A 21,893-nucleotide genomic window follows, 5' to 3' on the forward strand; every position below is an offset into this window, starting at 1 on the left:
GGGACACAGGACAGGGTGCTGAAGGGTGAGACAGTGTGGATGGAGCTTCTTGAGAGCTGTGGCCCTGGCGGCCCTCTGCCAGCACCTGGTTACCTATTGCTGAACTCAGGCGAGCAGCGAGGCCATTCCTTGGGAGCAGGATCCATGCAGACGCTGGGCCACCGTGAAGAGGAGTGCCCTGGCTTCGCCCATGCCAGCGTTCCTTGTTGAAGCCAGAGGAAAGTGAAGGGAGAGTCGAGGGGCAACGCCTTGAAGAGCACAGCCAGCGCCAGTGTGCGAGGGTTTCTGAAGACACGACCCCACTTGTTGGCAGCTTTCCCTTGGTGTGTGTCATGTGTGTGTACCGTGTGTGTGCCATGTGCATGCTATGTGTATGTGCCATGTGTGTGTGTGCACAAGCATTCTGGAAATTCCATCTTGAGTCTTTGGTTTTGAAAGACTGTGCCAGCCTCTCATCCCCTACCTCTGTTTCTCTGCTCCAGAGAACATGTGCAGGTAACCGGAAGCTGAAGAGCCCGATGGGCAGCATCCTGGGCAGGTGGTATGCCCCAGACCCCGTCCAGTGTGCATCCCACGGAGAGCAGAGAGGTGGGGTGTCCCTGCATGGCCTCTGGGAGCTACTTCCGCCACCTCCTTGGAGGCAGAGGATTGGAGCCCTGCCACAGTGGGGCGTCTTGCTGGCTCTCTGACTCGTCCCTCCTGTGTGGACCTATACAATTGTTAGGGAGTTGATGGACTCTTCTTCTGGCCTTCCGGGACTCTCTGCCTGTTTTCTTGGTCCTCAGTATGCTTTTTTCCCTAAAGAACTTTTAAGGAGAGCCTCACTCCTTTCATTCAGAGGAAAACTCAGGAGGTGACTTAGAGTTGTGTGGGGTGAGACATCCCCCAGGACAGCAGTGCGTTCATGGGGTTCAGTGCAGAACAAAAACATAGGCCCTTTATTGAGAAAGTATTAAGAATTTGTATACAACAAGAGCCAAGCATACAGCACATACGGGGCCTGCAAACATGGGCCTGGTGCCACTGACTGCTGGATTGCAGGTTTCTGAGGCCGGCCTGGTCCCTTTATTTTTCCTCTTCCATTCTAGGAATTGTTGAGGCTTCTTCTTATGAAAATCCTTGTGTTTGTGTAAGAGGCTGGAGCAGACTGGACCCTCAGATTCTCACAGCTGCTTGGTGCTGATGCAGCCAGTGCTGCTCTCTACCTGTGTACAGGTGGGGAGGTTTAGACTAGATGCAAATTACCTGCCCTGGGCCAGAGAGCCAGTAGGTGGCAGAGCCCAGTCTCCATCCCATGACTTGATGCTCAGGGAGTTTTCCCACTGTGAGGTGGCTCCTCATGGGACCAATAAGCACCTGCTCACTTGGTTGGAGGATGGATTTATGGTTGATATAAGAGTGTTTTTCTGAGTTATCAGAAGGTTCAGCAAAAAATGCACATTATTTGTTGAATATCCATAGGAAAAATTAATTGGTATTCTACAGCTTCTAATATCTTTTGGGCAATAGCCTGACCAGAGAGTACCTGCCTGGAGGCTTGAAGAATCACCTATCTTTAATCTGAATTCCTAATTCTGTACCCGAGTCTGTTAGCTCCTGGGGATGTTACCATTACAGCAGGGCATGTAGATACGAGAAGTAGAGAGCTTCTCCAGGGAGACTCTTGGGGCCATTTCCCACTCCGCCAAGGGGTTATTTATTTGTCTTTGTATCTGCAACATGGCCAGTGTGGTCACCTTCTAACTCCACTCTGCAGTGCTGTGGTGAGGGTCACCTGTCATTTGTGATTGGAGTGCCAGGGTTTTTGGTGAGGTTGGCAGCTGCCCAGATGCCATGTTGTCCCTGGTCAGCTGGGGCTGCCAGGTGGCCCTGACGCAGCCTGGCCCCCAACTCTTGCTTCCCATCGTGTGACTTCCTGGTCTGCAGTTGTGCTGTCTACAGAATGGAGACGTTAGGAGTTGACTCGAGAGTTGTTCTGAGATCCAGTGAGACAAGTTCCGGAAGTCCTGGCGCCCACTCAGAGGGTCTTCAGGAGCAGATGTGTGTGGTGTGGGGTATCCAGATGCCGTGATGATTGGGAACTCTTCCTGCCAAGCAGGTCCACACGGTGTGACCGACAGAGATGAGATTGTCAACAGTAGAACTACCGGGTGCTGCTGGTCCTGGTGTGCCAACATGGAGCAGGGAGGGCTGGCAGAGGGTGTTTAGTAGCTACTACTTCCTGTGCCCTCCTGATCTTTCTGGGACAAAGTATGAGGAAGGGGCTTGTGCTTTGATACATGGGAGTTTGGACCTCCTTCTTTCAGACAAAAGCAACTTATCACATAAATGTAAATCATTCCTTCTAGTATCTCAGAGCATGATTTTATTTTATTTTTTTTTTTAAAAGAAAGAGTGAGGGAGGAGAGAGAGAGAGAGAGAGAGAGAGAGAGAGAGAATTTTTTTTAATATTTATTTTTTTTAGTTCTCGGCGGACACAACATCTTTGTTGGTACGTGGTGCTGAGGATCGAACCCGGGTCGCACGCATGCCAGGCGAGCGCACTACCGCTTGAGCCACATCCCCAGCCCTCAGAGCATGATTTTAAAAACTGATTATTTTTTGACTGCAGAGAAAACAACCCCTTAGCCACAGGCACAGTGACTTACTTAAAAAAGCAGTGGCTTTCTCATCTGCAGGGAGGAGCAGGCAGGTTGCTAGCCCCCTGCAGACGCCAGCAGGCCGGGGTACTGTGAAGGGTGGTAGGGGCTGGGCTGTGCTCTGGTTGGTCGCGTGTGCAAGGAGGGAGGGTGAACCCCATACTGAAGCTTCACCGGGGGCGGTAGGCTTGTGCAGGTGGGTCAGGGCAGGTGTGGTGAAGGAGCGACATGGCCTGAGTGTCTGTAGCCGTTGAAGGGTGTATCGTGAGGAAAAGTGTTTGGGTTTAGAGCCAGAAGGACTTGAATTTGGACTGCAGCCATAGGTGGGCAGACAGTTCAGCAGTCAGGAGTTTTCCATTTTGTAGAATGAGGATAATGTGCTTTTCTGACCAGGCAGAGTGTGGTCGTTCTCTGTGCTGTCCAGAGCTCAGGTGTGTGCACAGCTTCGGCAGTGTTTGTGAGCAACCTCCTGGTGGCCTTGTCGTTGGTTCATGCAATTGCAGATGCCCGATCTGGCCAGGCGTCACAGATTTTGGGGAGCTATTCTTAATCTCTGTGCAGGGTCCCTGGTCCAAAGTGGGACAAAAGCTATATCTTGGAAATGAGATGTGAAAGCTCCGTGAAAGTTGGTGGATTCTGGTCAGTGAATCCTACCTCTGCTCTAGAAAAAGCCCTGCACTGGCTTGAGCTCCCTGTGCCTGGACTAGATATTGCCTTGACTTCCCAGTCCTGGCCGCACCACTGTGGCTGCCCTTGTCAGCAGGGGCTTCCTAGGTGAGCTCGCTACCCGTTTGGCTTGTGTGTGCCCGCCTTGTACTGCGGTGGCCTTGACACCACGTCACGAGGCAGGTCACAGAGTAAGGAGGTGGCTTCCCACCTGACACTTGCCAGCATGCCCCTTGGTCCTGAACTCCCTTGGCCGCCTGGTGCTGAGCCTCAGGGGTGGAGGAGCAATGGAGATGGGGCTGGGAGCTCTACTGGTTTTCAGTAGTTTTGTGACAAATTTCTGAAGCTTACCTATGGCTCAGAACAATGTCAGCACTTTTCTCACTGCATGGGTCAGGAATTTGAGTCTGTCTTGCTGAGTCCAGGTGTCACCTTGTCCCCTTCTGAAGGCTCCACTGGGGAGCGGTTTGTTTCCCAGATTCCTCAGGTTGGTCCTCTTTTATTATCTCAAGGTGGTTGTCAACTGGGACTGCTGTCCACTTCTAGAGGCCACCCTACATACACCCTGGCAAGAAGGATCTCATCTCCATTAGGGACTCAGCTGGTTGGATCAGCCTGTCTGGGAAAATCTCCCTTTCGGTCATCTCAGAGGTGACTGACGGGGATCTGAGTTACACCTGCACAACCCCTCAGTGCTGTTACAGGACATCACTTAGTGTGGACCTGTCCTCCAGGGAGGGGCTGCACAGGGCACATGTGCTGGGCCTTGGGGTAGGGTCACTTCTGTTCTGCCTCTGCACTGTGTGGGCCTGGGAGTTAAGAGGAGGAGAAACCACCCTCTTCCCTCTCAGTCTCAGGGGCACAGAGCCAGGGGCACAGGGCGGTCATGCTCTGTGCCTCTTGACTCTGATGACATCTGCCTGCCTCGCCAGCCTGTGGGCCAGTGAGGTGTGCATTGTACCTTGTGGCCCAGTGGCCAGGGTGGAGCCCCCGCTCTGGTGGAACTCGTTTTGTGAAATCTGTCCCTGTGGAGTTCAGCTATGCACCAGTGCGGCCTGCAGAATGCCGCGGGAAAAGTCCTACATGTTGCATTAAAGTGGCGGTGATGACAGGCTTGACTGTGTTTCAGAGAGCTGGTGTCACAGCCAGCTGTGAATTGCTCTCTCAAGGTGATCGTGAGGTCCACTGCTTTGCCGGACAAGTGTGTTGCCAGACGAAATCACCTGACACCGTGAGAAGGTGCAGAGGTGCTGACTAATGTGGATTCTTTTATGCTCTGTAGATTTCCAGTGGGTTCAAGGAGACGTGTGTGAGGTTCAGCTGATGGTGTACAACCCAATGCCGTTCGAACTCCGCGTTGAGAACATGGTACGCACTGCCAACTAGTTGGTCTTTTGGGTTAAAAATACCAATTTATCATTAAAATACAAATTTTTACTTAATATTTGACACATACAATCTGTGACATATTTTTTTTTCCATTTTGGTAGAGATATGAGCTTGTTGTGAGTCATTCTTTTTTTGCATTTTGCATTCTTTTTTTTTTTGGCATTTTGTCATTCTTGTGTCTTATGCCTGATACTCAGGAAATGTTTGAATCCATGAACAGAGCTCTGATTTGCACACAAACTGAGCTTAGCTGATGGTATGTGAGATTTGAAGTGCTCATTTTGAAGGTTACCCAAGACCAGCACAGATTCCAGCGTCTGCATTCCTCCTGCTCATCACACCAGCAGCGTCCCCTGGCTGCAGGGTGACTGGAGGATCAGGGCGCAGGGCAGAATGAGCAGCAGGCAGGAGAGCAGACTGTTGACTGTGCGGGGTCCAGGCTTGCCATCCTGACGTGCTCCCGGGCCCAGCGTAGCTCTCCGAGACTCGCTTGCAGTCGTGCGTCCCCAGGAACTGCTCGGCCACCTTCGTGGTTGGGAGGAGGTCCATGGGGGAACCCCTTCCTGGTCCTCCCCACCTGCGTCCCACCCTCAGCCTTTGCTGTGTTGCCTGCAGTGCTGCTGTCTGGTGGTGACATGGAAAGGGTGTGTGGAGCTGAGGAGCGCTCCCACCTGGCACTGAGTAGGCCGCGGCTCTCCAAAAAGCATCTATCTGTGCCATGTAGTAGGCCTGGGGCCGAGGTGGAGGGTTGTGCCTGACTTGGAGTCGGGACTTCCTGGAGGCTGTTTGGTAGTCATGCTTCCTGCCTGAGTGCTGAGAGACCCCCGCGGCCTCAGCCTTCCTCACGTTTTTTTAAAAAAAGTATCTTTCATTTTTATCTAGCTTAAAAGTAATATATGGTATTATAAACAATTAGGAAAATAAAGAATAAAATAAAAAGCTCCATTTGGAGATGGCCTACAAATCATGGTCAGAATTTCAAAAACTGAATTATGGAATATTTTGGCCATATGAGACATTCCAGGGAGTCCCAACACGCTCATATCCACCATCCACATTGACAGGTACTAATAGTTGGCCATACTGCTTTAGCTGTTTGGAAAGGACATAAAAGAAGCCAGGAACAGTGGTGAATACCTAATCCCAGGGGCTCAGGTACCTGAGGCAGGAGGATCACAAACCAGCCTCAGCAACTTTGTGAGGCTCTAAGCAACTTGGTGAGACCATGTCTCAAATTAAAAAATAAAATGGGCTGGGCATGTGACTCAGTGGTTAAGCCCCTGAGTTAAAAAAAAAAAGACAAAGGAAATGCTAAAATAAGATATTTTGCCTAGGGTCAGTCTAACTGCTTCCACCCCTGCCCACAACATCTGACCACACGTGGATCATCTGACAGCGCTGGTCAAACCCCAGGCACGAGGTGCACTCAGTCTTTCAGAGCGTCCTTGCTTCTGGGTGCTGTCTGTGAACTGAGTTGGAAAGGTGTGCATGCACACATACGCTCACATTTGTACACACATACTCTACATGCATGTACAAACACACACACACACACTAATGTCTGTATCTGCACACTCACCTCTGCACTCACATACTTGTTTGCACATGCACCTCTGGGCACACACACTTACACATGTATCCACACCTCTGCACACTCTCACTTGTTTGCACATCCTCCTCTGCATACACTGTACTTGTGTACACACGCCTGTGCACACACACACTTAGGTTTGCGCACACTACACTCACCTCTGCACACACTACACTCACATGTGTATCTACACATCTTGGTGCACACACACCTCTGCACACACTATGTTTATATCTGTATCTGAACATGCACCTCTGTGTGCATACACACACACACTTTTACACTTCTGTTTGTACACACTGTCTCTAAAGCTCTCTGGGTCTTTTGAGACCATCAGTCTTTTCTTCCTGACAGTCCCAGGTGTGCCTGCAGCGCATGCCTCAAGGATCAGATAGAACTGATCGTCCGTGATGGGTTTGGGTTGAGCCTGCTCATGATGCCCCTTCACTTGCTTCAGGGGCTCCTCACCAGTGGCGTGGAGTTCGAGTCTCTCCCTGCTGCGCTTTCCCTTCCTGCAGAATCTGGTCTGTACCCGGTGACACTTGTTGGGGTGCCGCAGACAACCGGAACCATCACTGTGAACGGTAAGGAGAATCCCTTTCTAGTTCTGCTTGCAAAATGCTGCTGAGCGTGTGTATCGCTTTGTTGAGGTCTAGAGCTAATCACCTGTCCTCTGGTCCCGACCATGAAAAGATGAGGACGAGGCTGCGATGGCATTTCTTTGGGATGAGACCTGGGAAAACTGGGTTTGAGTGTGTGATGTGGCGGCAGTGGCTGTGTCCTGTTGTGGCAGGTCGTCCGTCACGTTCCCTCCCCACCGCACCATCTTCCTTTGTGTGGTCCTCTGGAAGTCTGCAGACATGCGCCCAGCTTCTCCCCGCCCTTCGGCTGCCGTGACTTGTCCTTGCTGTGGTGCTCTGTCTGCTCCTGGAGGTGTGCGCACATGCTGGGGCCACTGTCACCTCTCAGCCTCCAGCTGATCCCTCAGTGTCCATCCTTGGTGCCAACTTGTGTGCACTTCTCCTGCCCCTCAGATGTGGCCAGAAGGGCTGACTGTGTTATCAGACATTCCTCACGTTCTGCATCCCAGATCCAGCCCCGATCGCCTCACCTCACCAGAATGCCTAACCCCAGGTCACTAGTGATTTTTAGTATTTTCTGGATGAACCCAGGGCCTGCTTTTCCTTTTTTTCCCCTAACCTGACTCTCAGAGCCCACCCTTCCCGCATGGAGAGCTGTCCTCGGCGGCCTTCGTGACCTACACCCTCTGGGTTTGGTTACTGTAATGGTGCATGCCAGGCAAGTGCTCCACCGCTGAGCTGCGGCCCAGCCTCCCTTAGCTCTTCTGCTGCCTCTCTGGCTCTTGCTTCTGGGTCTCTTTACACACCGCATGTCAAACCAGAACCACTGCCTCTCCTCCCCAAAGTGGCACCTCCCCCTGTGGCCCCAGCCAAGTGATGATGCCACCATGAGTCAGTTGCCCTCGCCAGCTTGCTCCACTTCTGTAAGCCCCTAGGACACCTCACTGTCTCCCCAGTAGGTGAGACTGGCCGCTTCCTGTCTTGCAGACCACAGTTCCCTTGCAGGGTTTCCACAAGCGCGTTGGGCCTGGTCTTTCTGCCCACGGGCCTGCTTGCTACCAAGTCTGTCTCGCAGGCTGCAGCTGGGCCTTTTGTAGTGTGTCCCGTGCCTTCCTGTGCTTTATTCCCCATGTGGCCCGCACCTCTGTGGACTCCTCTTCTCCCTTCCCTCCTGTGGAGTGGCACTTGAGTCTCCTGGCGCCTCCTGGGCAGGGCACTGTTTCCTTAGCTCTCCTGCACCCTCTCCACCCAGGGCTGGCTCGCTGCCTGCAGCTCTCAGTGAGGCTTCCCTTCTCAGGTGGCTCAAGCCTCCTCTGGCTCCCCTGGGCTCCGCACACCTTTCTCCTCCTTGTCACTTGTCGATGTGCTCCCTGCTGGCCTTTCTTGGTGGAGCACCTCAGTGTCTGGTGCAGAGCCCCTCACACCAGAGGTCTTTGTCATTTCCTCCCCGGGAAAGGTGCAGACTTTGGGGCCAGTGAGGTGAGGGCAGGCGTGGCCCCAGGTGGTGTGTGTTGTGGAAGTACCAAGGTGGAGGCCAGCGTGTGGAGGTGGGACTCGGGGAGGAGGAAGGCCAACAAAGGCCTGTCATAGCAAGTGACCTGAGTTTTGAAGGTCCCTGGGAGTAGTCCAAATGAATGGAGTGGGAGTGGGGAAGCAGGGGTGGGAAGCAGAGTGTAGAAAGAGCTCTTGAGCAGAGCAGCACCTGGTCGGAGATTGGTGGTGGGAGAGACCAGTGGTACACTCAGGGAACCAGGGTGGCCAGAGTAGGTGGTCCAGTGGAGGGGTGGTGGTGATGAGGCTGGAAGGCAGGTAGAGGGCAGTCCTAGGGGACCTTGGGAATCACCCTAAGGATACTGACTGCTGCCTTGAACAGGGGCAGGGTGCGGTTGGCAGGAGTGTGGGGGCTGGGGCAGGGGGATAATTAGGCCTGGAGACCTCTGTGGAGGAGGAGAGCTGGGGCTGATGTGTAATGGTGACCGGGGGCCCCCCTTGCTGACCCCTAGGTGTCTGTGACAGTGAGCCTGGGGGCCTCCAGCTGATTCCTCCATGTCCATCCTTGGTGCCAACTTGTGTGCATTTCTCCTGCCCCTCAGATGTGCCAGAAGGGCTGGCTGTGTTATCAGACATCCTCGTGCTCATGCTAAATGGTTGTCATCAGACTTGGGGTTTTATAAGGTAGTTGTGTTAAACAATAGGTAAGAGAAGGAAAATTATTTTCATTAGGAATTGTAAAATAATGGTTGCTTAGCAGACAAAACCACACCATGATAAGAGCTAGAGAGAGAAGAGTGGGGGGGCATTAGTGGCAAAGGGGGGTTTTGGGTAGGAAAAGGTTTGCCAGTGAAGGAAACCTTCCAGAACTCACTCTAGAGAGGAGCGAGCACAGGGAGCATGGCTGGGAGTCCTGTGAGCTGGGAGAGAGCCTGAAGCTGCTGGGGGAGGGCTGTGGGGGAGGGCTGCTGGGGGAGGGCGGATATCGACAGGGATGGCCTGGTTAGTTGGCTTCTCCCTTTGGAGATCTGTGTATCCCAACATGGATGCGCAGAGAAGATGGTGCCCTGGGCCTTGGGCATTAGGTGCTATTTAATCTCATGCACAGTGAATGTTGTTTATGATAGCTATCTCTTAAAATTTCAAGGGCCATTTTAAAGCTTTGCTTAAACAATTTTGTGTGCTTATCTAACCAACATATTTTTTTTGGCTTAGGAAATTTGATAATCTTAAATGATAGTACTTGTACACATATGGCAGATTTGCCGTATTACATAGCAGCTATGATAACAATAATTGGCTCTTGAACTTTCATCCTCAACAGAAGGTTTTGAAGCATTTTTCAGATACTCTTTCAGATACATTATGTCCTGCAAAGGAATATTAAGTACCATTCTCATTTTGGAGATGGAGAAATCTGAAAAGCAAATTAGTAAAGGGATGAGATACTGATTATCAGGTTCTGCAGATTTGTAGTTTGCAGGACTTTTACATCTGCCCTTTATTTGGACCTGGTCAGCATGTGAAATAGGACATAGTGCCACTACCAGCTGCATCAGCATGAGGATACTGTGGGTTCTGGTGGGAGGGGCAGTGCGGGGAGCTGGTGGGTGGCAGGCCAGGCCTCAGGCCCAGGATGCCTGTGCTCTTCTCACTGATGCTCTGGGTGGGACGTGGGCCTTGCCAGGAGGTGTGAGTTCTGCCTTGCATTCCAGGCTACCGTACCACTGTCTTTGGTGTCTTCAGTGACTGTCTGCTAGATAACCTCCCGGGAATCAAAACCAGTGGTTCTACCGTTGAAGTCATTCCCGCCTTGCCAAGACTACAGATCAGCACGTCTCTACCCAGGTAGTGTTTCCAAGGAGTGGCTACTAATTGTTGACAAGACATGGTCTTATGGATATTCTTTTCAAAATATTTTTTTAGTTGCAAGTGGACTTAATGCCTTTATTTTTATTTATTTATTTTTATGTGGTGCTGAGGATTGAACCCAGTGCCTCACCCTTGCTAGGTGAGCATTCCACCACTGAGCCACAACCTCAGCCCTCTTATAGATGTTTTTAGTTATACATGTTTTAAAATATCTAAAGAATCTGAGTTAATTTGAAATTCTTTGATCAGAATGTGGCTGAGATTTTCTGTTCTTTTTAATTTTATTGTGGTTTCAAAAATTAGTTCTAATCAGTTATACATGACAGCAGAAAGCTCTTTGATTCATTGTACACAAATGAAGCACATTTTTTTGCCTCTCTGGTTGTACATGAAGTAGAGTCACACCATCCATGCAGTCATACATGTATCTAGGGTAATGATGTCCATGTCATTCCACCATATTTCCTGCCCTCGTGCCCCACCCCTTTGACCCATCCAAAGTTCCTCCACTCATCCCATGCCCCCCCATTATGTATTAGCATCCACTTATCAGAGAAAACATTGACCCCTGTTTTTTTGGGATTGGCTTACTCCGCTTAGCATGATATTTTCCAACTCCATCCATTTACCTGCAAATGCCGTAATTTTACTCTTTTTTAATGCTGAGTAATATTCCACTGTGAGTACATATACCATAGTTTTTTAATCCATTCATCTTTTAAGGGCATCTAGATTGGTTCCATAGTTTAGCTATAATGAATTGATTCCAATAGTTAATATGATTTGCCGAACATGAATCAGAACAAAGTTGAAATGTTTCTTACAAGAACTAAATGTGGAGTTAGCCTTTGGAATCCTTGCTATTGGGATTTGTGATATTTTAAACTTTTGCTATTATGAATAATGAGTATCCTTTTGGCCATTTTAATAAAAGGTGTCCTGGGATTTTATGAAGTGTTTTAAAAACCACCTCATATGTTCAACAGGCCCTTTTCATATGCCAGGCACTGTGTTAGGTGCTGGGGCTTTGACAGTGAGCATGTAGTCCTGTCCCTTGCCCACAGGAGTCCTCAGAGGTGGAGACTGACAAGCATCTGTGCTGTGAGTAGAGTGCTGATGGAGCCCTGCACTGGGAAGGGCTCTTCCAGGAGGCCTCTGAGTGACCAGGTGGGGCTGGAGGAGGCATGAGCTGTGTGAGTGGGCAGGTGGAGCAGCTTCTGGTGGAGGAAGCACACATGTGACTGAGGAGAAACAGGAAGCGGAAGAAATTAACTCCAATGAAGCACAGACCTGATAATAAGAGTTGAAAAGTCCAATACTTTTAGAAGAAAACAGGAGAAAGAATGTTTATGATGTTGGGTTGGGCAAAGATTCTTTGATGTGATGCCAGAAGTAGGGTCCATAAAATAAAATGTTGATGAATTGGGCTTCATCAATATTAAAGACCTTTGTACTTCCAAAGACACCATCAGGGAAATGAAAACCCACAGGCTGGGGAAAGTATTTGCACATCATATATCTGATAAAGAGCTTGTATTCACAAACAGAGCTTTTAAAACTCAGTATAAGAAGACAAACAACTTAATTAAAAAATTGGCAAAAGATTCAAATAGCTGTTTCAACCAGAAGAGTCCACGCAGCTCAGAAGCAACCTGGAAGAGGGCTCAGATCATTAGTCTCTGGAGCTGGCGTCATCCGAGGTTGCAGTTGCAGGGTGACTGGACACAGTCACCAGCCGTGGTGGTGAGGTGGGGAGGAGCTGGACCTACACTTAGTGCTGAGGGGAGCAGAAAGTGGCATGTCCCTTTCAAAGACACTTTTCTAAAAAGTTAGCATAAGGCTACCTGTGACCCAATAATTGCAAGTCAGTCTCAACACGCTGACACAAAAAATTGAGCATGAACGTTCATAGGAGCATTGCTCATAATAGTCAAAAGAGCAGAAGATACCCAAATGTCCATCATTTGATAAACAAAACTTGTCAATCTGTACAATGAAATATCACTCAGCAATAACAACAAGTCAGCTCTTGATAATGCTTCAGTATACACGCACCTCAGAAACGTGCCATGTGAAAGAAGCAGACACAAAGAGGAATCAGCTGGGTGGTTGCCTTAGGCAGCCATGGGAGCAGGGCTAGACTGCACGCACCAGGGCATGTCCTCTGAGGTGCCGGAAGTGTTTTCAAACTGGGTATCAGGGATGGTTGAACAACTTTGTAGGCTTACTAGACATGATTGTAGACCTAAAAGGGTGAACGCGATGGCCATAAGTTATGCTCAGATAGATCATTTTGCTTTGTCTTCAGTGTAGGGCAGACACCTGGTCTCAGTAGAGGCCTTGGCAGCCTCAGGAGGATAGCCTTGTCCTTGTTGTCCTGGGCAGAACTGCCTTAAGCCCTGTTACTCCAGCAGCAGAACCTGCAGACTCCCATCAGGCCTTGCTCGCCCTGACCCACTACTGTTCCTGCTACTGTGGCAGCTGGCAGGTACCTGGTCAGGTACCTGGTCGGCCTTAGCAGGTGGCTCCTGGATTGGGCAGAGATTCTAGGCGACGGTGGAGCCTGCTCACACTTGCTAGCCCCCACCTGGAGCCCAGCTGAAGGGTGGGCAGTGGAAGGTGAAAAGGCACCCAGGCAAAGGCTGTTACCAGGAAGGGAGAGGATTCCAGGAAAAGGAACTGTGAGCTCCCTGCTCAAAGACCATCCCTCCAGCTGCACGAGAGGTGACGAAAATGGGTGTGCTAGCTGTGGCTTTGTCTCCCTCATTTTTCTCTTGCTCTTAGAATAGTTTTCAAAGATACTTTGTGCCCACCTGCTCCATTTTCATGGTCCCATGGATGGGCACACGCGCTCTCAGGTATTGGTTGCCTCGCCTGGCCTGCTCAGGGGGCACCTGGGGCTCTGGGAGTGCACTCCAGAGTGTGCGTCCTCACCTGGGGAGAGAGACTAGATGTTGGCAGGGGGGGTTAAACTCCAATTTGGAGTTAAAGTGCTGTTTCTTATTTTTAAGAATGTATATATTTTTCTAAGGTGATTTTTCCACTTTAGGTGAGTGTTGATAATATTCTAAAATCAACATACCTGAGACGGATGCAGCAAATCTGCTCATGTTCATTGACACCTCTGGTATGCTTTTGGCCTGGTGGGATGGGACTGGCATTTAGGAAGAACTCCGTTGACCTGTGTCTGTCCCCTGTGTGAGCTCAGACTAGAGGGAGGGTCAGATTGACTGAAGCCAAGAGTTCCAGCTGCTTCTGCAGTGGACACCAGTGAGAGAGTTCTCCTCCCGGGGGCTCAGGAGCGCTTCAAGGCACGATGGTGTACAGGCTCCCAGGGCTTGCGGAAGTCAGTCAGGTCCTGCAGCAAGGAAAACGTGCAGGAAGAGGGACCAGCAGTCAACACAGATGCAGACCACTGTGGAGCAGGGTTAGATGCAGAGGAAACATAGGCGGGGTCACCTACATGTCATTGTTGCCAGCAAGCCTTGGTTCCAGTTGTGTTTCTTGGGGTCCTGGTTACCTCCTATGCAGAAGTCTGTTTGCTCCTGTGGCCTGGGAGGGAGAGACTGGGATAGTGAGTAGTGTAGAACTTGGGCAGAGCCCACAGACTACAGGCCTAGGACAGGGTGTTGGTGCAGGAGCCTTAGCGAGGAGGCCCCAGATGCTGGGCTGTGCTTGTATGTAGGGCTGGCCATCGGGGCTTGTCCTGCGGTGCAGGGCCTCACTTGAGTGGCAGGAGGACAGAGCCCCACTGTTGCTTCCCTCTGTTGCCTGGGTCTTTGTGGGCGTGGCTCCTGGCTTGCACTTGGGAGACCAGGTTGGCCCTGTGCACTCCTTTATCTCCCTGGCTCCAGCTCCAGTAGGAATTGTTCTTAGAAGTTTCTCTTTAAGTCCATGATGTCCCCCTTCTCAGCATGAGCAACACCTCGTGGTTCACTTGCATTAATTCGTTGCTTAATTTGTGTCCTCCACAATGCAGTAATTAAGTATTCTTGCCCTTCACACACACACACACACACACACACACACACACACACACACACAGCCATGAAGCCTGAGTGAGGGTGACCAGTTCACAACACGCAAAGCCCAGGCAGGTCTGCGTGTGGGAAACCCTGGAGGCGGCAGCTGGCCCTGGCCCTGAGGCCCATGAGTGAGGCAGGCTGCTGACCTGAAGTGAGTGAACAGGAATGCTCTCCACTCTGCCCTCTCCTTTCCTCCTTGTGCTCACGGTGGTTATTACTCTTATTTAGATCCGCACATTCGCTGCAGCCCTCGTCTGGTGATGAGATATCTACTAACGTGTCCGTCCAGCTGTATAATGGAGAAACTCAGCCACTCATCATTACACTGGAAAATATTGGAACAGAGCCACTGGAGAAACTGGAAGTCACCTCGAAAATTCTCACCACCAAGGGTAGGTACTGGGAGGAAGGGCTGTGTTGCCTTCTGGCAGAAGATACACTTTGAATGACCAACACTGTTGGCTTAAAGTGGATCTTAGATTGGGAAATTTAATGATATTATTTAATTTCACCTCCTCCTCCATTTTGAGCACCAAATATATGCAGTAGACAGAAATTCTCTCTTTAGTGCAGGATACCTTCATGTGCTACTTGGAATTTAAGTTAATTGGTTATAGGGTTTGGTTGATGTTTGCCCAAGCAAGCTAACATTGAATGTCAGAAAATTACAGCCTATATGGTAAAATTCTTTCACATCTGTCTTGCTTTTACAGTTTAGCAACTGGAAAGTATTTTCTTCCTTCTCTCAAATAAACCTAAATTGTAGATTGTATGATCATTATTCCTCGTGAGCTGTCCCTCTTTCTGAAGTGTGGCTCTACCTGTCTCTCCCCTGGGAAGTCCTTGACAGGCTCCCTGTTGTTCCTGGTGCCCAGAGCCCTGTGTGACCAGGCCTCCCCACAGTGCTTCAGCTTCGTCCTCACCCCCTCCCCAGACCCCATTGGTGTCAGTCCTCAGGAGCCAATTTCCACTTCTTGACATCTGCTCTCTCCTCTCCACCTTAGGATACGCCATTTCGCCTGCCTCGGACTCAACTTGCGAACTCCTGCTACTACCCCTTTTTCTTCCTCAGTGTTGACTAATTTGTCCTTTGGTGTCACCTGCTCTCCTGAAAGCTTTCCTAGACTGTGTTATTGAGTCCTTCTTTCTTGCTCAGAGTGCCCTAAATTACCACCGCAGTAGTCCTGTCTCCACGCTACATGGTGACTGCTTGTGTCCGGTCCCTCTCTCTAGCGGGCTGAGTCTCGAAGAGGCACTGACTAATGCTTGGGGCAGGATGGGTGCCCACGACTGAGGGGTTGTGGATGGAAAGCCATTTTCATATTTCCAGAATGAGGCTTGTAGAATGACCGTCTTGTGTGTTGGTTCGGAGTGACAGTAAATGTGGGAGCCATCATGACATTTTGATACCCCGACCCCCGCCCCGTGTGCTCCGTGTGCTGCGTGTGCTGCCGTCTTTGCATCCTGGCTGTCCTCCTTGCACTCTGGCTGCCCTCAGCTGCTTCTGCGCCTCCAGGCTCTGCCTCTGCTGGGGCTGTCTCAGCACCCCCCTCCCAGGACACCTTGGCATGGGCTCTCCGTTGGTCTCTGAACTCTTCCAGAGCTTTTTCTTGGGTCCGCCTTCCCTCCTTCCCACTCTGATTAACAGGTTCTTGAACACAGAAGAGTTGCGGGATTCGTAGTGACCCTGGCCCTGCTGTCTAGGCTCTGCAGTGAACGTTTTGTTCCTCACAGGTCCATCCAGCCTGCTTGTCATCCATTAACCTGTCTTACTTCTTAAAATACTGTTTAAGGTGTTGCAGGTGTCAGGACATTTTATTCTCCAATGCTGCAGCGTGCCTCTCACTGGAATTCAGTTATGTTTGTAAAGTGTGTGTGCAGTGAAGTGCACACATCTCTAGTGTGCTGTTTGATAAATCCCAACTAACACATGCACCTGTCTAGCCCAAACCTGCAGAAGATCTTCATCTCAGGAGAAAGTCCCTCATGTTCCTTCCCAGGTAGTCCCTGTTCAGCCTGGGAGGCAGTCACTCTTTTTCATGTTCCTGGTCATCCTTAGTGAAAGCTTAACAAGGCAGGAGGTTGGGAACACTCATGGCAACCAGACAGAGTTCCAAGGGAGGTGCTTTGTGCAGTGATCCACGTGGACACTGTGCATGCATTCACCTCTCTGCCCCAAGTTGGATTTCCCATCATGCCTTGCACATGCCTGATCTGTTTTTGGTTGTCTTGCTTTCCTGTGCTGACATCTAGTTGATTCTGGCACAGATGGGGAGAATGTTACTGCCTTCACTTGATGGACAGGGAGAGTAAAAGCAGAAGGGGTCAAGGACCTATCTCAGGTTCACAGGGAACCAGAGCAAGAGCCCGGGCTCCCAGTCCTCAGCTCCGGTGTCCTCAATCTTCATCCTGAGGGAGGAAGGCAGACATGTAATATAGCAGCGTATAGCCGTTTTCAGAGCAGTGGAGTTACAATGAAAAATTAAAGCTATCATTCTTTTTTTTTTTATTATTGTCCCAAGCTGCAGTACATTTACATGTGGAATTAAATTAATGAAAACAAACCATCTGCTTCCAAAATATACAAAGGGAATATTTCCCATTGCTTGTGCTCTGCAGTCCCCGGAGGCTGTCAGCATTAATGCATGACCTGCCCTCCGAGGGGATGAGAAAATGTCTGCAGCGGGGAGCTGGAGCTGGTGGCATGTGCTGGGAAGAGCGGGGAAGTTGTGGGACCTGGTAGAGGATGTTAGTGGCATCCATTTCCATGTTAGCATCATTTTATCTGAAGCCCTTTGAGTTTCTTTTCTTTAGAGGTTTCTTAAATATCTGCTTGGATGCTTCAGCACATGGAGTTACATGCTCCCTTCCCTGGTTCCCATGCTGTTTTCTTTGTGTGCAATAAGTTGGCTTTACATCTCAGTGGCGACAACAGCCTTTCCTCTCTGGCTCTCTATGTGCCATGTGAGTGGCACTTCACCATGAAATGCACAGAACCACTTCCAGAGATCTTCTGGTGTGCATGTGGTGTATGTCCTTTTGTCTCACTGCTGTGGCCCTGCCTAGGAGCTGAGGACAGTACTGGTGAGAAGCCGGAGCTCGTGAGCAGGCGCACTGGCATCCTCTGCCTGGGGCTGTCATCTGGGCGAGGCACTCTTTCAGAACGTGGAAAGCTCCTGGACATTCCTGCATACAGAAGCATGTCCCTGGCAAGGTGTCCCTGTTCACAGGTTCTGCCACAGAGATGAATACTCATAATTTGCCCAGTTCCAAGGTAAGGGTTATGTATCATGCAGTGCTGTCATGCTAGTGACATACCACTTGGAAGCAGGTCTGTAGAGTGTGGAAAATGTAACTGCTTCCTTGCCTAAATAATTATAGATTTTGTTGTAATGAAGCCCAAATTAAGGAAAATTTATTAGCTTTTCCTCACATGTCCCGAGAATGTGTGTGTGTGTGTGTGTGTGTGTGTGTGTGTGTACAGTCAGATCTACCTACAGCACACACAGAATCACACACACACATCCCTTGGCTCTTTATTCTCCTCACTTACTTTTTTAACAAAAAAATGATGACTCAATTTCAGTATAATTAAAAATTTGTAAATGCTGTGGTTGGGCAGGATTCTCTTTATTGCTTATTACTTCTCTCACAAATGTCATAGTCCAGCATTCCTGCAATTGGCAAGTATTAATGGCTTCTTGGGTGTTGGACATTGGTAGCAGTGACACTCTCTTTACTATTTTCAGAGTGACATAGCCAGTTTCACTTGATGGCACTGACCTGAATTACAGCATTAAGATAAGGACCATTATTTCAGACACTGAATTTTCCAGAGGAAACAGTGGCATAAGCATATGCTGTGCTCTGGATTGATGTTTCTTGTGCGATTCCTGACTGCCTGTTGTGCTGCTGGGTTGTGGGAAGCTCCTTTAGGTGTCCCCTGCCTCACACAAAGTGCGGGGAGACGGAGAAAGAGGCCTGCTTGCAAGGCGTAGGACTGCGGTAGGTCTGGCAATTGCACCTGCAGCTCCTGTGTTGCCGAAGCTGCCCGAGAGTCTGCAGGGTTCTGTGCTGTTTCTAGACGCAAATACCTGGACTCTTTGGCCTCAGAAGGGAACGAGCCGTTTCTCGATCAGTGGATTTGCCTGTTACTTGAATGTGTCACACATGAGCCTCAGAACTTAATACAGAAGTAAACAACACGGCGAGGCATTTTTCAAGGTGTGCTATGTGTTTGGAAAGAGCAGGACCCTGGGGTGGGGATCCAGGTCTTGGGTAGCTGCTGGCCTCTGGTGTTGTGTGCGCGTGGTTTTCCAGGGATCATGTCTGTCCCTGGCTCCTCCTTCTCTCCCTGCCTCCTGGCTACCTTGGGTTGCTGACCTGGCCTGCCATGCTCTTTAGGCATGTGGCCTCTTCCTCTTCCTGATTGCTGCTGGTGCCATAGGTGTGGTTCACCTGCTGCTCCGCGGCAACTGACTGGGCCTGAGCACGTCAGCTGACTGCTGATGACACAGCACTCTCACCTGGGTGCTCTCCTGGCCGGGCCCAGCCGTCTGCTGTGCAGTGGTTTCAGAACCAGGATCTGCGTCTTCAGAGGACCTAGCACTGTGCCTGACACGTGGCGGCTGAGAGTGGCCACTTGGCTGCTCTCCTGGCACATGGGGAATGAGCTCATGATCTTGCTTTCCTGGCCTTCTGGGGCTTGGGAAACCAGGCCATCAGAGTTGTTAAGGCTGACTTTAAATAAGCAAATGTACGTCCCACTAATGAAGACGGTGTATTTGTCTAAATTTCCTCACTTGATCTTTCTCGTTTTCAATAAGATGTTTCAGAAATTATCTTAGCTTTCTCCCCCTCGTTTTCAGAGTTTCTGGAATGGTGTGTTAGCTATTCAGCGCTGTGACCAAAATATGGGACAGGAACAACTTAGAGGATGAAAAGTGTATTTAGGCTCACGGTTGCAGAGGTCTGACTGTGGAAGGCCTGCCCCGTTGATCTGGGCTCAAAGTGGGGTAGAATGTCATGGCAGAAAGTTGTGGAGGAAAGCAGCCAGGAGGCCGAGGGAGAGGAGGAGGAGCCGGGGGATGAGACATAATCCCCAAGGGCACGCTCCAGTGACCTACTTCCCTCAGTACCCAACCTGCCTACAGTTCTACCCAGTTAATTAGTCCTTTTAAATTAGTCATCCATCAAATCTATTAGGTGGATTGATTCACTGATTAGACTATAACTCTCATAATCTAAATATTTTACCTCTGAAGGTTCCTACTTTAACAGGAGTTTTGGGGGACACCTCATGTTCAAACCATGAGAAATGATGAAATTGAACAGTTCTCCAGGTAGACGAGGGTGCGTTGCATTAAAACTGGTAAAACCCAAGCTGGAGACCCTATAGCAGTGTCAGCTGAGCCTGCCTGTTACCTGGAGGAATCTACGAAGGAAGGGAGGGAGGGGGCAGCATCTTAGCCAGGCAGCTCTGCGGGAGGGAGTGGCTGACTCCTGGTCCCTGTCAACCCTGGGGAGCCTGGGGCCAGGGGCCCAGTGAAGAGGTGGCTGTGCCATGGGAGCATCCTAACTTTTTGGCCTGGACTATTTCTGAGTTATGCTCTTTTTATAGAATTATTGCTTTTAACATCATAGCAATACAGGGCAAAGTTTTAAGAATAAATGTTGTAGAAAAATATTTCTACTTGGTATTGCTGAAGAGTGGGGCATCTGGGGGAGACAGGAGAAAGGACTCAGTGTCTTCAGTTCTTCCTGTGGCTTCCACACCAAGTCCCACCTGCATTTGGGAATGGGAAGAGGTAGGACAGGAGCCAGGGGCCAGCCACCGCAGCTGGTGTTGGACTGGTGGGAGACGGACTGGTTTAAACTAGTTATTACATCACGTTGTTAGAATCAACCCAGCCCAGTCTGAGTCCTGGTTCTGGCACTTACCACCGGATGACTTGGACCAAGCCATTTGCTTCTCTTTGTGCCAATCTCTTGCTGTGGTGGATACAGTTCTCTGTCCCTCTTCTTGTTGCTGTAATCATGGGAAGCACTTAGTACAGTCCCTGGTGTTAATAAGGATTCACTAATCGGAGTCTTCCTGTGAGCTGTAGTTAATATTGGTGCTGCTGCCACTGTTGTTTATTTATTCAGTTGCTTATTTTCAGTACGAGGGATGGAACGCAGGGCCTCCCAAATGGCTAGGTGAGTGCTCTGCCACTAAGCTACATCCCCAGCTCTTTTTATTTTTCATTTTGAGGCAGAGTCTTGCTCTGTTGCCCAGGCTGGCCTTGAACTTGTGATGCTCCTGACTTGGCCTCCCGAGTAGCTGGAGTACAGGTTTACTGCACTGCCCCACGCTCTTTTTCCATCTCCCCACAGATACTTCCCTAATACCTCTGTTTCGGATACTGTTCTGGGGAGCAGGGCCACAGTGATTATGTCCTCTTGGGTTCAGAGTGTGGTCTGCAGAAGCCAAGGACAGGACTCGGGCTGTGCAGGATTGCACTCCCAGTTCCCGTTTGCTACCACCAGCCCCTTGCTTGTCCATCCGTCTGTTGTTGGCTACCAGCTGCCTGTCCCCTTGCTCGCCCTTTGGCAGAACTGTCCTGAGCACCTCCTCTGTGCTGCTACTGTACTGGGCACAGGTGACCCCCAGCTGAGTCAGCTCTGGGCCTTCACTTGTGGGGTGCACATGGTGCTTCCATAGCCTGTGAACATACTTCCATGTGCTCAGAACTTTGCTCCCCTGCCTCATCCCCAGTTCTGTCCTCCTCATAGCCAGTCCACATGTGCCTCCTGAAGGCTTCTCCGATGCCTCCCAGTAGAATTGACTGCTGCGCCTGCTGCATGCTGCTCATGCTCTCTTACAATAGCACTCACCTCACTTGGCTTTGCGTTCTTCAACAGTCAGACGTTTATATTACATTTATATGCAGCCACTGTGCCAGCACATGAATAATGCATGAGCACTGTCCTAAGGACTTCACAGTTCGGCGTGGGAGTCAGATGTGCTGAGCTGAGCTGAGCTCTGATTGCATATCCTGTGTCATTTCTGCTCTGTGTGACTGACCACAGTGAATGGACTTGCAGGTGCGCTCCTAGGAAGATGTCGGACTCTTGAATGACTGAAAGCCGTTCAACCTGATGCCTGCAGCCGCGTAGAATCGCGGTGCGTGTCTTGTACAGCTCAACATTGACACAATGCCAAGTCATGCCAGAGAAGTTTGCAAAGCAGGTTGATTTTTAGACCAAGTGACAGTCCTTTCAATGCTGTGAGACTTGGTGTGTCCTGTGCTTTGGAACATGGATGGAAAGAAATGAGCAAGACGTGGAGCATGAGAGAAGTTGGGAGTTCTGAATATTAAATTCCTAGGTGTTGGGCTCCTGGTGCATCATGTTGTGTCAGCCAGCATTTTGTTGCTGTGACCAAAATTCCTGACAGGAACAACTTAGAGGAAGAAAGATTTATTTTAGCTCATTGTTTCAGTCCGTGGTTGGCTGGCTGAGGCGGAGAGGGGGGTAGGGTGTGGCGGAGAAAAGCTGCTCTGCTCACAGTGGCCCAGCAACAGTGGGGGAGGGGTCAGGGGCCAGGGACAATGTACAGTGTACAGGGCCACCCTCAGTGTCACACTTCCTCAGTCAT

At 50.1% G+C, this 21,893-nt stretch overlaps 1 protein-coding gene across 4 annotated transcripts in view; it reads left to right on the forward strand.

Annotated features, from left to right (window-relative positions):
- The window catches only part of Trappc9 (trafficking protein particle complex subunit 9), a 496,909-nt gene that overhangs the window by 97,164 nt on the left and 377,852 nt on the right, over positions 1-21,893 (forward strand). For all 4 annotated transcript variants that reach the window (XM_078016653.1, XM_078016651.1, XM_078016650.1 and 1 more), the window contains 4 exons: positions 4,588-4,673; positions 6,743-6,869; positions 10,073-10,205; positions 14,483-14,646. In XM_078016653.1, the coding sequence (XP_077872779.1) occupies positions 4,588-4,673; positions 6,743-6,869; positions 10,073-10,205; positions 14,483-14,646 (510 nt within the window). The remainder of the gene's footprint in view (positions 1-4,587; positions 4,674-6,742; positions 6,870-10,072; positions 10,206-14,482; positions 14,647-21,893) is intronic.

This window comes from Ictidomys tridecemlineatus, chromosome 7 (genome assembly GCF_052094955.1).
Source record: "Ictidomys tridecemlineatus isolate mIctTri1 chromosome 7, mIctTri1.hap1, whole genome shotgun sequence".
In the NCBI taxonomy this organism is placed as follows: Eukaryota; Metazoa; Chordata; class Mammalia; order Rodentia; family Sciuridae; genus Ictidomys; species Ictidomys tridecemlineatus.